The sequence below is a fragment of the Ursus arctos genome, unplaced genomic scaffold (genome assembly GCF_023065955.2).
Source record: "Ursus arctos isolate Adak ecotype North America unplaced genomic scaffold, UrsArc2.0 scaffold_3, whole genome shotgun sequence".
NCBI classification, from domain to species: domain Eukaryota; kingdom Metazoa; phylum Chordata; class Mammalia; order Carnivora; family Ursidae; genus Ursus; species Ursus arctos.
Window position 1 is genome coordinate 58,297,558 of NW_026622985.1, and position 16,532 is coordinate 58,314,089.

The following is a 16,532-nucleotide window of genomic DNA, read 5'->3' on the forward strand; positions in this document are numbered from 1 at the left end:
AGTTGGCAGGCCGACAGCAGTGTCTGCATCCATCGCTGAGAGGAGGCCCGTGCAGTGTGGGGCGGGCCAGGAGCAAGGAGAGGCCTTCCTCCCTTTGTGCTCCCCCCTCCTCCCCCCCCCCCCCGGGCCCTATAAATAGGCCCAGCCCGGGCTGTGGCTCAGCTCTCAGAGGGAGTCGAGCACCAGGCAGCGGTCTCAAGCCAAGCCCCCTGCCAGCATGGCCAGCGAGTTCAAGAAGAAGCTCTTCTGGAGGGCGGTGGTGGCCGAGTTCCTGGCCATGACCCTCTTCGTCTTCATCAGCATTGGTTCAGCCCTGGGCTTCAATTACCCGGTGAAGAACAACCAGACGGCAGGTGCGGCCCAGGATAACGTGAAGGTGTCCCTGGCCTTCGGGCTGAGCATCGCCACGCTGGCCCAGAGCGTGGGCCACATCAGCGGCGCGCACCTCAACCCGGCGGTCACGCTGGGGCTGCTTCTCAGCTGCCAGATCAGCATCCTCAGGGCTGTCATGTACATCATTGCCCAGTGCGTGGGGGCCATCGTGGCCACCGCCATCCTCTCGGGCATCACCTCCTCCCTGCCGGACAACTCGCTTGGCCGAAACGAGGTAAGGGGGTGGGCCCAGGGGCCGGGGCTCTGCAGCGGAGCCGAGATGGCAGAGGTCTCCTGCACCCATTGTGCAGATGGGGACACTGAGGAGCACAGAGAACGAGAGGTGGCTGGAGGTCACGCGGACTGGGGCTGGAACTCAGCTACACCTGCGGCCCGGAGCCCGTTTTCTGCCAGGCACTGTGGGAAGCTGAGACCCAGAAAATAAGAGTCTTGCCAGTGTCCCCTGCAGGCGTGCATTGCGGGGACTCAGCTCTGGAGGCAGCTAACGCTGGGTCCAGTAGTTCCTCACCCGTCGGCTGTAGTTTCTTGGCCCCCCTCAGCCTGGCCGGGGCAGCCAGCTCCCTCTTCCTACAGCCATTGTCCCCAGCCGTCCTGAGCCAGGTGCCTGGCGTGTCTGCACCAGGTCAGCAAGTGTGCGAGCAGGACCCAGGTGGGGCCAAGGAGTTGGGGGGGGGGGTGAAAACACTCTCTGGGCTGTTGGCAGGTGGTTTTCCTGGATTACAGTGTGGGGTGGCGGCCAGGGTGGGGACATCTTGCCTCCCGTCTGCGCTGTACTCTCTGTCGCCAGGCACTGTGAGGTGTGGCACGTGTGTTTGTGTGTGTGAACGGTGTGTGCACGTGGATGCTGGCATGGGTCTCCGAGCTTGTGCAAGCTGTGCGTTCCTGTGTGTGTATGTCTGGAAGTGTGTCTGCGAGGGTTAGTGCTGCGGTGTGAGTGGTGGGGGTGAGTGTGTACCTGTGCATGCCCACTGATCCTGGCTCCGATGGGGTCTGGGCCGGGGGCACTAATGCTAAGCAGACGTTGGTGAGTGGGTGGCAGGCTGCTGTAAAGAATTCCTCCCGGGCCGCTTAGCACAGCTAATTGTCCGTTGGCGGCGGTTGCCTGCTGGTCGCAGACCTGGGCTTTTCCAGACCCTCGGCCAAGTGCAAACTCAGACCCGGCTTGGGCCACAGCAGGGGGAAATTTGGCCCGAGAGTGGCTGAGGAAGGCTTGGAGGGTACTTCCCAGGGAAGGGGAGAGGCGAAGGAGCGCACAGGAGGAATCAGATCTGCAGAAAGGAGGCGGGCTGGGCCAGGGCAGGGCAGGTGGGCGTAGGGACGGACAGCAAGGGGGCCGGCCGAGGGCTCCTCAGAGACAGCGACGGGTGATGATAGCGGCTTTTCTCTCTCTTCCCAGCCAGAGTTCAGAGCCTGGCGCTGCAGCCGGGGCAGGCTGGGTAAGGTCTGGTGCAGAGGGCAGCTGGCACGGCCTTGCCACCGGGGGATTAGCACTTCTGGTGTCACAGTGACCCCTTACCCGGCCCCCTGCAGAGCCAACTGCTGCTCAGCCCAAGATTGAAGATTAGCCTGAAGGCTGGAGTTTAGACTTTAGTCAGGAGAGACGGGCCGAGGTGGGTGGAAGAGACGGGAGCTCCGGCAGGCCAGTTCCTCCAAGCCCCAGTCTCTGCAGAGAGGCAGAGCCAGGTGACCTCAGGGAGTGCCCCCTGGGTAGGGTCGGGTTCACAGTGGGGTTCGCTGGGTATGGGGGGGGAGAAAAGGTCCTCGTAAGGTATGGTTTGAATCCCCACAGGCCTTCTGCTCCGTCTTGACCCTCCTTCTCAAGGGACGGGGGGACAGGCATCTGTTGGCCTACTTTGTGTTCTGCCTCGGGCATCGCAGGTAGAGGCGGGGAGGCCGGCCACCTACTGTGGCATTTTGATCTGACCACACCCTCCTCCAGGGTCCCTTCCCTTCTCTGGTCTCCATTTTCCAGAGTTACCCGGATGCCTGGGCTGGGCAGGTTGCAGATGGGGGAGAAAAAGGGACAGGCTCTGGCTGGGGCCAGCCCTGGTCTGGGACACAGGCACGCCAGGTTCAAGTCCTGTCTGCTGCTAACCTGTGGAGTTTCCTTGGAGCTGAGGAGCCTGAGACTCCAAGAGGGAACCTGGGTCTTTAGATGTGTCTTGGCCCCACCTGTACTACCAGCGAGCTCACTTTGCGGACTTGAGTGTATCATCACCCTTCCCAGGAGGGTCCATGGGGGGAGCCCAAGAGGGGCCATGCTGGACATAAGGGTACTGAGTGTTGTGGTGGGGTGCAGGCACTGTCCTGTCTGTATCATTGAAGTTGGGGCTTCAGAAGCACAAGTCCTGGGCCTAGAAACAGAAAGCCTCTCTCCCAGGGGCTCCTGTCAGACACTGGACCTGGGATCTGAAGGGATCTGAAGGGAGCTGGCAGGTGGCCCCAAGGCCTCAAGAGGGGCAGAGAACAGTCTATGCAGCAAGTGACACACTCTTTCCTCTAGGCTCTGAGGGAGGCTCCTGCAGCCCCTTGGGCCCTGGACCCCACCCTGGCCCAAACCTGGGAGGAGCCCTTTGTTGGCATGGAGATTCCTAAGGAAAATAGGGACAGAAGAGGCAGGAAGTGGTTGGGGTGAGTCAGGGGGTGTCCCCGGGGGCATGGTGGGGACAACTTTCTTCTCACTGAGTCAGGGCTTAGGATACGCCCTGGAGAGACCATGGGCTTCTGTCCCGCCCATAGGATCCTGGCTGGTTCTAAGAGCCAAACCCCCCTTTTGGCCCAAAGTGAGAGTGTCAGAGGCAGGGGTTGGTGGCCCTGTCTGCCCTTGCCCTAGACAGACGCTAACACACTTCGTGCCACAGCCTCGCGTGTGCAGCCCCAGTTTCCATCTGTGAAATAGGCACAGAGCAGGGTGTGGCTGGGCCCTGGGAAATCAAAGATGCTCAGGAACCTGGGAGTCCTGACTGTTAGCCCGCTTTTTTCATTCTTTCCTTCTCTGGCTCACTCACCCATGCTCCCTGCAAACCGGACCGCGATGGCTGGGGCCTGAACAGGGGCTGAGTCAGCCAGCTCCCTACCCCTGGACGACCAAGGCCCCTGGCGGGCAAGATAAGCCCCTCGCACAGCTGCCTGTGATATGGGGCAGGAGGCAGGTGTGATAAGAGGTGTCAGGGCGGCAAGGGAACTTCTGCCTTTGAGTGGTGGGGAGGGCCAGGAGGGCTTCATGGAGGAAGTGCCATGGGAGCTTGAATGTGGAGACCGGGACAGGGGCATCCAGGCAGAGAAAGGACGTGAGCGCAGGCAAGGTGGCAGTGGGAGCTCAGGGCCTGGGAGTCGCAGGGTGGGGCTGATGGGGGGTGGTCATGGTGGGAGGCTGGGGTTCTGGAGAGTGGAGGTTGAGGATTCAGGCCAGTGTCTGCCTGTGTCCGAGAGGGGACTGGATGCCTGGCTGTCCTCGAGCCTGTGATTTCAACCCCCAGGGGGGCTCAGGCAGGGCATACCTTTCCTCTTTGGGGTCTTCTCTCAGCCCTGCTGATTCTGGGCCTGACTGCCTGGGGACTGCTTCTATCTGCTACATCCAAGTCCTGACCTCAGCCCTAAGCTCTCCCCTTCCCCAGTTTCCTGGGCTCGGTTTCCCCAACCACAGAGTGAGAGGGTTGTCCCTTCCCTGTTGGCCCCCTTCCCCCGCACTGGCCACGAGTTCTTCCAGGGTTGAGGGCACTCCGCCTCCTCCAGAGCTGGGGGTGGCTTGGGGAAAGGGAAGCCAGTTTTCAGACGGATGTGCCCAGAGAGGGGCCTGGGGGCTGGGTGGTGGTGCCCTAGTTGGGACATATAATTACTGTTTCCAGCCAGAACCAGATGAGGGGGAGGGCATAGAGAGGCAGGAGCTTTGTGGTGGAGACTTCCCTCACCACGGAAAATTCTGAGGCGGTTTCCCCTACGAGGGCTCTTGGAGCTCCCCTGCCAGTCCCATGCTGCCCACCCCAAAGCCTGGCCTTACGCAGGGCTCACTCTGGGAACCCCTTGTCTGAAAGGGCAATGCCATGAGAGGGGACATAGACTGCTGGAGCACCCCAGTCTGAGGGGACTTGCCTTCCCCCCATGCCCCTGGGTCATGGCCTTCACGCCTTGGGCCCTTAGTTCATTGCAGACCAATTCCATGGAGTGCCCCCCCCCAACCTGAGCTCAGCCCCAGAGTGCTCGCCGCTTTCTCTAGGGTCCCACCCAGTGGGGGTTCCTTCAGCACCAGGCAGTCAAATATGCCCCATGCCCACCCCTCGGGGATTGGCTCGGGAAAGCTCTCCCCAAGAGCCTCCTGTCTTTGCTGGTGGGGCTTTTCTGGGGGCCGTGGTCCCTGCCCTCTGGAAGCGCCAGTGGGTCTGGGGCCTCCTGAGCAGCTGGGGCTGAGTCAACACACCTGCAGGTGTGGGCAGGAGAATGTCGTCATGGTCAATGTCCCCTCAGCCAGGCTCCTTCCCGGGGACCAGGCCAAGAGGGGGGTGCTCCTTGCCCCACAGTGGTGCTTAGGGGGCTAAGTGAGGGGCCATCTTCATGTTACCAAGGAGCTACAGTCTAGGGGAGTTAAGAACCCCAACTCAAAAGAAGGTAGAGAAGACTTGAAAATGCCCCATTCCCATTAGCAGCTCCTCTCGGTGCCTGAAATCCCACCACGAGGACAATAGAGAGGCAGATGGGCTTGGGAAGGGGCTGCCCCCGCGTCCGTTCGTCGGCTCCCTGTCGCTAGGGCTGCCGCGGCTGCTCTGCGGGGGAGGTCCTGTCACAGGCCTGGTGCCGTATTGAGAGCCCCGTTCACATCCTGCACAGGAGATCCTGGCTGGGAGGGTGACTGCAGGTCCTGGGGGCGGGGGTCCCAGGTCAGGCAGGGAGGAGTCCTGGGGATAACAGCCGGGCCAGCACCTCCATTTTACTGTTCGGGAACCTGACGCCAGGTTGGGATTGCTGGGACTGTTGGCCGGCGTAGCAGATCAGCGCAGGGCAGCCCCGAGCCCCCAGCCTGCCCCCTGCCCTTGCTTCTTTCTGCTGCTCTGAAGTGCACACGCACACACACACACACACACACACACACACACACACACGGCACGGAGGTACACACAGGTGGGTGTAGAGCACCTTCGCCAGCCTGGGTGGTTCCCCTCGGGCCCTGGGATCCCAGCAGGGTGGGGTAAGTGCCCCGCAACGGAGCCTCTTCCTTTCCCTGGCGGGAGGGTGGGGACTGCCCTGGCGTAAGGAAAAGAAGGAGGGAGGGAAGGAGGAAGCCATTGCTTTGTGTATTGTTTCTTGTCAGGAAGATGAAGTGGCTTCTGGGAGCAAATAAGGACCCTCTGAGAGCCGCTGCTCGCTCTCTGTCCCTCAAGGGGGGGCCTCCGTCCCTTCTCTGCTCCTCTCCCCAGCCAACAGTGGCACCTGCGATGCCGAGGGACAGGACGACACACTCAGAAATGTCACCAGACACACAGTGCGGTCACGCAGGGTCACGTGCCGCAGAGGGACACCGAGACACGCAGAGCCCCCCGTGGCAAGAGACGGCTCCTGTGTGATCCGGGTTCTCAGAGACAGCTGGGCCGCCCGGGCCAACACACGACTAGTTGGTCCGCGTGTCCACATGGGGGCTGAAAGAGAGTGGATAGGCTCAAATTTGGGGTGCAGGGCTTTACGCATTTTCCTTAAATCAAGCTTGTTTATTATGTGGCTCAAATCCTTCCCGTTGGTGCTATTTATAGCGTCTGACTGTTTTAGTCCATCTGTTTCTAAGAGGGTTGGTGAACCCTTTCACTCTGATGGCCGATTCATCAGATTTGCCTTACAATTCTGTCAATTGTCGTCATTTTTTAAGACTATCTTGTTTGGTGCATACGGGCTTAGAATTTATGTAGCTCTTTGATAGACTTTTCATTCAATTATGATGTAATAAGCCTCTTGATGTCTAATGAAAAAGAAAAGGAGTCACACACGGACACATACGGTCACCCCCAGATCTGGCAGACACCAACCTACAAAGATACACAGAGGCACAAAGCCGTGGACACCAGGAGGGACATGCACGCAGGGATACCCATCAAGGGGTGACACGAGGGACCAACTGAGGTCTCCCTCTCTGTGAGTGCTGAGTCCTGGAGGCAATGGGCAAGCAGGGAAGGCCTCCATGTCTCCCTTCCCCTGTTCTTCGAGACTGGATGCTCAGAGCGCTGCCAGGCCGGTTCTGGAAGCTGCTGTTCCCCAAGGGTGGGACACCCGGGTGCCCAAGTCGACTTGGGGCCCTGGGCCTAGGAAGCGACCTTGGTCATTCTGTCCGTGGGCAGCAGGGATGGGTTGAGGCCCACTGCCTAGAGAGGTCTGCCCCGGACGCCCTCCCTCCCTCCCCTGCCATCCTGGTGCCTGGGTCACGCTGGCAGCTAAAGAGCCGTCTTCCACCTGCTCCTCAGTCCAAGCTGGGAAGAGCCAGGTCCCTTGGCTGGACCTGGAGATAGTCAGGATCCTTGGCTGCGACAAGATGGCTCTGCTCTCTCCTCCCCGGGATTCAGCCTCCTCATCCATTACCTCACGGAGGCTTGCACGGGCAGCCCTGTAAGACCCACAAAAACTCATGATGGGCCTCTGGTCTCCCAGCCAGAAAGCAAGTAAACCAGCCCTGAATCCAGAGAGCTTCCCTGGAGCCAAGCTGCCTCTAGAGAGGATGGAAGTTCTAGAAAATGAGCATTATCTGCTACTTCCGTCACTATGTCCCCTCTGAGGTCTGGGAAGGGAGATGGGAAGGTCTCCCCACTCCGTCCTCACCAAGCTCCCAGGCCAGGGGTCCGAGGTACCCACAGAGGAGGCCAGAGGGTTATTTCCCCATAAGAGTTGCAGGCGGTTCCATGAGAGCGTGATGGCTCGGCCGCAGAAGTTAATGCCAGCCAGGGACCGGAGGAAGCTTCTTGGAGTTGGTGGGGTTGGAACTGGGCCTTGAGAGTGGCCTTACATGGGTTTGGTGTGCAAATGGAGAGCCTGCTTCTTTCTGATGCTTCAGATTCAATGTGGAGCTTATTCTGTTGTTCATACTTGTATTCATAAAACTGATTGTTGTTTTTTTTTTCTTGGAAGGGGGCTTAATCAGTGACCTATAAGACGTAGGCTTGGCAAAACTCCCTGGGGATGTGCAAACATTTTTTTTTCAATACCAAGTGGCCATAACTGAGATTAGCACTATTTAAGCAATTGTTTCAAATTTAGTGGGTTGTGAACAATAATATATTTTGAATTTTTACCTGCTTTCTTCTGGACATCGACTTTCAGCAGACCTTTAACCATCCCTTTTTGTTCTGAATTATCAAGTTTTACCAGATGTAAGTCACACAAGTGCCTTGGTGGTCAAAGGAGAAGTGGTCAAGAGACACTTCAAGAAGCAATCAGGGGAGGCTTCCTAGTGGTGGTGGTGATGGTTATTGGGAGAAGAAGTTCATCAACCTGTGTGGTTCTGAGCTAAAGGCTCTGGGAGGTCAGGAAGGGGGTATAACGCAGAGTTCCCAGGGCAGGTGGCCACCCCCTCTGCTTCCCGTGGACTCAGAGTGCTGGGCCTGGCACTGGGCCCCTGGCTCTGCTCACTTTGTGTGAAAACCTGTGCCTCTGGGCAGAGCAGGGGCTGGGGTACTCAGACCTGGTTAAGAACTGAGGGAGGAGAGGAGCTTGCCCAGGCCACGTCTGTGAGAGGGTGGGGATGGGGGAGGCTAGGAGGCAGGAGACACTTAGAACGATGGCTCCATGAATCAGCGTGCCAGGCCTGGTTTCAGGACTCCCGCCAGCTAGCAATTAGGCTGAGCCTAGAGAGCAGAGTTGAGAGCAGGAAGAGGAGCCTCGAGCTTCCCGAAGGCTGTCAGGAGGGCAGCAGCAGGTGTGAGTGTGGTTGGGCATCTGTGCAAGTCGGCCCAGGCTCACTGGCCTCACCTCTGTGGAGCCCGTCCTGGCCCCAGGCAGGCCTCACTTGGGTCTCCACAATCCTATGCAGGACACCTCCCTTCCACCTGTCTCCCAGTCCTGGGGAGAAGGTGAGAAAGAACCAGAACAAAGCCACAACTGTCCCGGTTCCTCCCGCCTCAGCAGCCCTTCCCAAATACCCTAAGACCCTCCCCCCATCTTTGCCTTTGAAACTCTGGCCAGTCTGGCAAGTGGGCAGGGAAAGCTATTTTACAGATGGGGAAACTGAGGATCAGACTGGAGAAAGGCCACGGCCATGGCACCCACAAGTACGAGAATCAGGACCTGAACACAGGGCTCTGCCTCCACCACCCGAACTTGGGACGGGAAGAAAACTGGGCATTGCCCAGGGGCCCGGCTGGGCTGGGGGGTCACAGTTCTGGGGTCCGCCAGAAAAAGCCTAGAGCTGGGGCTGCAGCACAGGGGAGGGGATGTGAGTCACTTTCCCTGTGACCCAAGACTGCAGACAAAGGCGGGAAGAGAATTGTTCTTGTAAGATGGCCTCAGGGTGGGGCTGAGAAAACTCTGGGGGTGGGGGGTGGAGGAGGGCCCCCCACCTAGGGTTTTATAAAATGCCCTCCGACTTTGGAGGACCACCCCCTCTCCCTGTGTCCCCAGGATGAGACTTCAGGTTCAGGCTTATTTGGACACACCAGCTCTGCCTGGGGGTAGGCAGCCTATGTGGCCACATCCGTGCATCTCTGCCAGTGGGCCTTTGTCCATGTTGTCCAGCTCCCCTGTGTGGGTGCCCCTGGCCCCTGGGACCCCCACAAAGGGGAGCGTGCGGGGGCTCCCTGGGGAGGGGGCTCCCTGTGCAGCTGCAGGGGGAGGGCTCTGGTGACCTCATGGCAGCTCCCATTCCCTTCTTTTTCCATGAGTCATGTTTCTAAAAGTGGCCCAAGAGCAAGTGGCAGCCAGACGGTAGTGGCGGGGCCTATGTGGCCAGGGAGAAGGAGGGGGGCTGGTCCAGGAGGGAGAGGGGGAGGGAGGGGAAGACAGGAAGGGCAGAGGAGAAATGGGAGGGACAGACAGAGGTGGGGTAGGAGACAGAGGGCAGGGCAGCAAGGGAGACAGGCACAAGGAGAGAGACTAAGGCCGCTGGGCCAGCTAACTGAGGAAGACCCTCCCCAGCTCTGGGAGTTTTTGATGCAGCAGGGGATGGGGTGGAATGTTCTGGACTTGTGGGGTGTGAAGCCATGGGTCTGGTGGGCCCTCCCACGTGTGGGGCTTGCCCCTCGCCTCAGGTACGCTGGAACCGTGGATGCTCTGGCTGGATGGAGCTGGATGCCGGAGCCCTGCCTCCCGCCAGGCTTCTCTGGCCTCTAGGCAGAGTGCCACACGGTGGAGGCAGGAACCAGGGGCGGGGCTGGCACCTCCTCGAAGGTGTGGAAGGGACAAAGCTGGGCATTCCCTACCAGCAGTGTGTGCTTGGGTGGGGCCTGGTCCCCTCTGGGCCCAGCCAGGGGCTGATGTGATGGGCTCGGAGGGCACTGAGGTGCCTGGGCCTGGGGGGCCTGGGGGGCCTAGGACACAGTGCCCACCTCGCCTGCTCACCGAACCTTGCTGTCCCTCTTTCCTACAGCTGGCCCCTGGTGTGAACTCCGGTCAAGGCCTGGGCATCGAGATCATCGGCACCCTGCAGCTGGTGCTGTGCGTGCTGGCCACCACTGATAGGAGGCGCCGGGACCTCGGGGGCTCGGGCCCTCTCGCCATCGGCCTCTCTGTGGCCCTGGGACACCTGCTGGCGGTAAGTGTGGGACCTTCCCAGGTGGGAGTGGGGGTGAGGAGAACAGGGCCACAGGGGTACCCTGTCACGGGCAGGGGGCCGGGACAATCGGCTCTTTGGGGCTGGGGCCAGTGTCCTGCTCTGAGAGGGTAGCGCAGGGACCTCCTGACCATCGTTCTGGGTCCATGTGCCCCTCTCTTTCTGGGTCTGATTGTCACCTCCCTGTTTTCTCTCTCTCTGTCACTGTGTCTCCTCTCCCTCTGTCTGTTTCTCTCTCTCCCCCTTCTGCCTCCTGCCCTGCCCCTTGCAGATCGACTACACAGGCTGCGGTATTAACCCCGCTCGCTCCTTCGGCTCCTCGGTGATCACGCATAACTTCAAGGACCACTGGGTAAGGGGTCGCAGGGATGTTCCCTGGAGGGGGCAGGAGGTTTGGGTGCCGAGTGGTGGTTCCGACTCCACCCTGCGGCATCCTCTCCCATCACGGAGGCTCTGGGAGACAGATAGGGCCGAGGAGATCGGGAAACCAAGGCCTGACCCGGGGGCGGTGGGGTGCGGCATCCCAGCAGGCCTGATGTGGCTCCGCCCCTTTCCCATCAGTGTGACATGGGGGGGGGGAGCAGGGCTGGTCTGGTCACACCAGGCACCCCTAAGCTGGGGCACACAGAGGCAAGAAGAGACCCACTACCAGCGTCCTGGCTTGGGCCAGCTCCAGGGGCACTGGAATCAGGACATCGGGGTTCACCACTGCCTGCCTCTAAATCCAGGCTCAGGTGGGGAGAGAGCCCATGCCATGGGGTGGTGGGGGACGGTTCTCAGGGCAGGCGTCCCAGGAGAGGAGGAACTCAGGGCATTGGTGGACACCCCCTGAGCGTGCCTGCTCTGTTCCTAGATTTTCTGGGTGGGTCCGTTCATCGGGGGAGCCCTGGCCGTGCTCATCTACGACTTCATCCTGGCCCCACGCAGCAGCGACCTCACGGACCGCGTGAAGGTGTGGACCAGCGGCCAGGTGGAGGAGTACGACCTGGACGGTGACGACATCAACTCGAGGGTGGAGATGAAGCCCAAATAGAGAGGCCCTGGCCCGGGCACCCACGTGGGGGTGGGGCAGGGGCGGGCGGAGGGCGGGGAGGGTGAAATCATGTTGTAGACACTCTGACAAGCTGGCCTACGTCACTTCCCAAAGACCCTCCAGAACTGCGTGGTCAAGCCTGGTTCGGGGCTGCTTCTATCACTTTCTTTCTCTTTCTCTGTTTCCTGGCCTCTGGGCTTCCTGGGGACCAAGATTAACCAATCACTCACTCCCTTGAAGTCACGGAGGAAGTGAAAGAGAGGGACCCACCTGCTAAGCTGTCCCCTCAGAATGTGCCAGAAGGTGTGCCAGGAAGTCCCACTCATCCCAGAGTTGCTCCACAGCTCACCTGCTGCAGGTGTCTGGGGCGCCACAGTGATTGCTTTGTGCCTTTGGGCATGGCCCTCCTTCTTCTGGAACATGTCCTCCGCCCCGGGGGTGCTCTGAGGGGCAGAGATGGCAGGAGGTATGTGGTAGGGGGCAAGCGGCAGACAGGCTTCATTCCTGCGGTTCGGCTCGTCTCCAGCCCCACCTCTGCCCCCAGACTGACTGCATGACCTTGCGATCGTCCGTATCTCGGGGCCCCTGTGACGCCATCTGTAGAGGGGCAGGGACAGGGAGAGCTCTACGGGCCCGAGGCCTCTCTATTCTGTAAGTGTAGATACTCCGTGGGTTCTAGAAGATGTAGTATGGACCAGCACTTCTTCCTCTTGCCCTGGTTCTGTCCTGAGGGGAGAGCGACAGTATGTATCTGTGTGAGCACACGGACATCTGCAGACGTGGCTCAAAGCAGAGACCAACAGACAGTCCAGGCCATGAGAAGTCCCTGTTCCCGGAGAGCAGAGCTGACCCCTACGCAGCGGGGACAGGGTCTGCTGTCGCCGAACGGTGCCAGATGGAGCGCGAAGGAGCAGTACCCGTGCTCCTTCATTGGGTGTTAGTTGGCCTTTCTCACTTAACATTGCATCATCTTAATCGTCATGTGGTTCTCTGCGTCCTCCTGCCAGTGTAGACACGGGTCACGCTTCTGCAGATGTGTGTTTATTAAAGGGCAGTTGGTTATCTGAGCCCCAAGCCCGAGGACAGATAATCGTGATGCGGATCAGCCCACGGAGGCTTATGGGCCTTGCGGGACCCTGAGGGGGGAGGAGGAGCAGACTCCCTCCGTTATTGCTGAGCACCTGGTTGGACGCATTTGGGGCAGCTGGGTGACCTGCACAGGCTCCCTGTGTGACCCCAAGCCACAGCCTTCCCTTCTCATTTACCTGGAGGGGACAGTCAGCCTTGGCCTGATGACGCCAATGCACCCCAAGGATCCTTCAGAGGACAGAGTCTGCTTTGGGGGCAGCTGTCTACACAGTCTCTTCAATCCCATCAGGGCCAGAGCAGGTCCCCCAGCATGCCTGTAGCCATGATGGTGACAAAACTCAAGTGACTCCATCTGCAGATTATCTGGAAGCAGCAGGACAGCCAGGTAACCCCTAATGGTCACCGACCCATCATGACATCTACACACTCTCTTCTCCATCCCTAGCAGGGACTTCTAGCTCATTTAACAGATAAGGAAACTGAGGTCCAAGGTCCCACAGCTAGGTAATGACTTGACCAGGCCTAGCAACCAAGGCCATGTCTCTGGCTACTCCCTGGACCATGAGACTGACCCGTCTTATTCCCAGCTGCTCGGTTTCTGCCTGGGCGGCGGTCAGAAGCCAGGAGGGGCGAGGGGCGTGCTGGAGGGGAGAGGAGGCAGACCCACTTCCTGCCTGGTTCTGACTGCTGTACGCCAGACCCTGCATCTGTCTGCTCTGCATATATGTCTCTTTGGAATCGGAATTTCATTATATGTTAAGAAAATAAAGGAAAATGACTTATAAGGTCATCTAGGCTTCCTGTAGTTTTTCCTCTTTGGGTACCGTGTTCCTACGAAGGGTCCCTGGGTCGGAGAGGGGATTGGTGCCAACACTGCAGACCCAGGCTGAGGGGGAGCCACTGCCTGCCCTCCTGCCCCAGGGATCCCTGGTCTCAGTGGGTGGACACAGCTTCACCCCAGAACTCCACCTGAGCAACACAGGGTCCTGCCCCCAGTAGGGACCATTGTTGGTGACGGAGTGTGAAAGACACGGGGGAAAGCAGGACTGAAGCGTGACAGCCCCATCAGCCCCTCTGCCCTCCTCAGAGCGTGGCCTAGGGAGCACCAGGGGCTGCTCGGGTGTCTGTCCCTCTGTCCCTCCACTCCCATTCCCGACCCCACCCACATCTGTGTTGGGGTGTGCGACCCAAGGTTTTGCCAGGAGCTCACGCATCAGAACCGAATGAAGTTGTGCCGGGCACAGGTGGTGCTTAGCTGGCTGGGAAGGGTGACCTGTGGTAGCTGAGGGGGCAAGAACAACTCAGTCCCTTGAGGCCTGGTGGGACCCTCCTCTCTTGGAAGCAGGCACCACACCTGGTAAGGATGTGTATTTTCCTGTGGAGGTGTCTGTGGCTTTAGTCAGATTCCTAGCATGTGTGCTCAGGGCAGAAGAGAAGAGAGGTCAGAGTGGGCCAGCCTCTGCTGGGTGATAGAGAACAGAGAAAAGGCCACGCTGTCTGCACCTGCTTTTCCATTTGTCACCATGTAGTCCGGAGGCTCTTGTGGGCCGAACAGGGCTCTGTCCAGCCCTCTTGAATTCACAAAACCCCTTCCCTCTCACAGCCTCTCTTAGAGTTGGGGACACAGCAGGTGTGGTTGTTCTTATTTGACAGAAGGGAGATGGATACCCAGACTTATGGGACAAGTCTGTGTCAGGCTAAGACTTGGACACCGGCCCCTGCTAACTGCCTCCCTGCTCACCACTCACACGCGTAGGGCTGGCTTCTCCAAGCAGAAACAATGATATTAGGAAACTGAGTGCCCCATAATAGGGCACAGGTCCTACTGCAGTGAGCAGGCATGTACCTTCCACAGAGGCCTAGAATCTGGGAGACTCTCAGAACCACCAACCTTCTAGAAATCTCATCAGGCCACAGGTGCACCTGTCACCACAGGTGTGGTCTGATCAGGGGAGAGATGTCTGGGAAGGTCCTGGTGTCCCGTCACTGCTCCTGGGAGACATGTGGGTCCTGCTTCCCTCCGATGGAGGCCTGGCTGATGGTAACACGAAGGCACCTAGGCAGGGCCAGAGGCTAGTTCACCCCAGTGAAGGCTGAGTCAGTGCTGTTGGAACAGGCTTTCTTCCCCCAGTGTCCACAGGGTCCCTGTGAGGGGCAGTTGGGCTGTGTCAGTCCGTGCAAAGTGCCCCTGCACCTCCCAGGCTGAGCACAGCCTGGTGTGAGTGGAGAGTGATGGCTACACTATGGGAACAGGATATGGGCTAGCCCACTGCAACCCAGGCCCACCTGTGAGGGTGTGCCAAGGCTATCTCTCACAGCCCTTCTTGGCTGATCGCTTTATCTTGACCCATCCTCCCAGGTTTGAATCCCTCTAACTCCCTGGCCACCCCTACCTCAATCCTGGCTCTTCATTCACCACCCCTGGCCAACTAGGACAGAGCCTTTCTTACAGATTATTTAGTTATAATTTCCAGAACCCTAGTGCCAAGAGGCAGGACCGAAAGAAGAGATCAGGGAACGGGTATTTCTTTGTATGAAGAACTTCCCCGGGTCGTCACATATAGTCCTTCTGATCTTTACCACACTCTTGGAAGGGAGAGGCGACTGTCCCCATTTACAGAGGACACTGAGGCCCCTGAAGGTGAAATGATTGGCCCGAGGCCACACAGCAGGTTGGTGGCAGAATTGGGATTTGAACCTGCTCTGCTTGGCTTCAAAGATTGGGCTCCTTCCACGATGTGGTGCTGGCCTGTTTTGTCATGACCTCCACGAAGTTTAGCTCCGGGCCAGCCAGGCAGCCTGTCTTCCTCTGCCTTAGGGTGTTGAGAGGGGGCAGCAGGAAGAAGAATGGCAGGCTGAAGGGACTCCAGCGCCAGGAGGCGTGCATCTCATTCTGGGGCCAGCTGGACTTTGTGTCTGCTTCAGACACATGGGCACCCCTGGACCCCGGGCGGCTCCCCTGGCATTGGCCCCACCCCAGCCTCCCCGGAGCTCTCTAGGCCTGACTGCCCCTCTATCTGGAGGAAAGTGTCTGATAAACCTGCTTATCCAGAGGTTGCCCCCTCCCACCAGCGTATATTGGGAGGGGAAGGGCAATGCTGCACCCCGAGGGAAAATGATGCATGATGAAGGAGCCTCAGATGCCCTTTCAGGCCTGGGGGCGAAAACTTTGGGGTGAGGCTGCCCCAGATGTCCTCTCATCTTCTGGGCCATGGGTTCAGGGCCTCAGGCACCCTAATTCCCAAGGGTCAGCCGCACTCTGCTCTGCTCGTGTTTTGTCCAGCCCAGCGCAGAGAAGAGGTGTTGAGGGATAAACTGGAACTGGAGCGAGGCTGGTAGAGCAACCAGAGCCCTTGTCTGTTTTCTTCATCAAACTTTAACGAAGAGAGTAAATTTCCTGCAAGAGTGCATGACTCAGCCTTTGCCCCCCGGCTGCCGAGCATTCAGGTGACTACACACGTGAACTGCTTTGGTGGGGGACATCTGTCACACCCCTTCAGCTGCGTGCCCGCTGGGACTCCTCCGTGGTCCAACGGAGACTTGCACGTGGGGGCGGCTCAGCGGTCCTGGAAAGCTGTGCCCTCTGCACTTGGCCCAGGAGGAAGCAGGATGTAATCTAGTAGCCATTGAATCCTAGAATATCTGTTCCTTCATTAAACTCACAAGAGCAAACAAAACATTGTGGTTCCACCATTGCCCCACTGGTTCTGGGACCAAGGATCCCTGGCCCGGATTGCTTGATTTTCCAATGCCTTTCGGGGGGAACGTCTTCCAGAGGCCTGGGATGAATGCTCAGATCAACCTGAGATCGCCTTTATGCCACACTTATATGACTGGGTCGATTCGTTCTGGGTTTCCAAATATCCAGGAATCTGGGATCCTTGTAGAACCATAGTTCCCCTTTGATAGTTTTCTTTCTCCTCCAGGATCAAAGGGATTCCTCTTCCCAGACCCTGGAGGGGTGCGGAGTAGTCCAAGGGAGAAGAATTGATCTTTGAAGCTACCCTGGGATTGGGGTCAGTGGCAACTGGTTGGACATAGGTGCCATGAAGCCTCAATGGGGCTGGCGGCCTATGACTCTGGCTGTCATCCCAGTGTCAGTATCCATCTCAAAAGCTCACATGGGCTCAAAGAGGGCCCAAATGAAAGGGTGTGGATGTCTCAAGGCAGCCATTTCCACTTGGCCCCAAGGACCCTCATGCCTTTTGGGGAATTGGTAGATGCAGGGAGGGTTCTCTTGCTTTGGGGGCTCCCAGGCTGGTCCTCAGCATCCTGGGAAGC

The 16,532-nt window shown here is 58.8% G+C and overlaps 1 protein-coding gene across 1 annotated transcript; it reads left to right on the forward strand.

Annotated features, from left to right (window-relative positions):
• The first annotated feature begins 35 nt into the window (after positions 1-35).
• Positions 36-13,041, forward strand: AQP1 (aquaporin 1 (Colton blood group)). The gene is made up of 4 exons (XM_026508741.4): positions 36-607; positions 9,947-10,111; positions 10,401-10,481; positions 10,983-13,041. The coding sequence occupies exons 1-4, from the start codon at positions 218-220 to the stop codon at positions 11,160-11,162; spliced, it is 816 nt and encodes a 271-aa protein (XP_026364526.1). The 5' UTR covers positions 36-217; the 3' UTR covers positions 11,163-13,041.
• Positions 13,042-16,532: the final 3,491 nt, after the last annotated feature.

Excerpts from the sequence above, each read along its gene's own strand:
- AQP1 (XM_026508741.4), top strand. The coding sequence starts at position 218 with ATGGCCAGCGAGTTCAAGAAGAAGCTCTTCTGGAGGGCGGTGGTGGCC. Across the intron at positions 608-9,946 it reads ACTCGCTTGGCCGAAACGAG|CTGGCCCCTGGTGTGAACTC; the intron begins GTAAGGGGGTGG and ends TCTTTCCTACAG. Across the intron at positions 10,112-10,400 it reads CCCTGGGACACCTGCTGGCG|ATCGACTACACAGGCTGCGG; the intron begins GTAAGTGTGGGA and ends TGCCCCTTGCAG.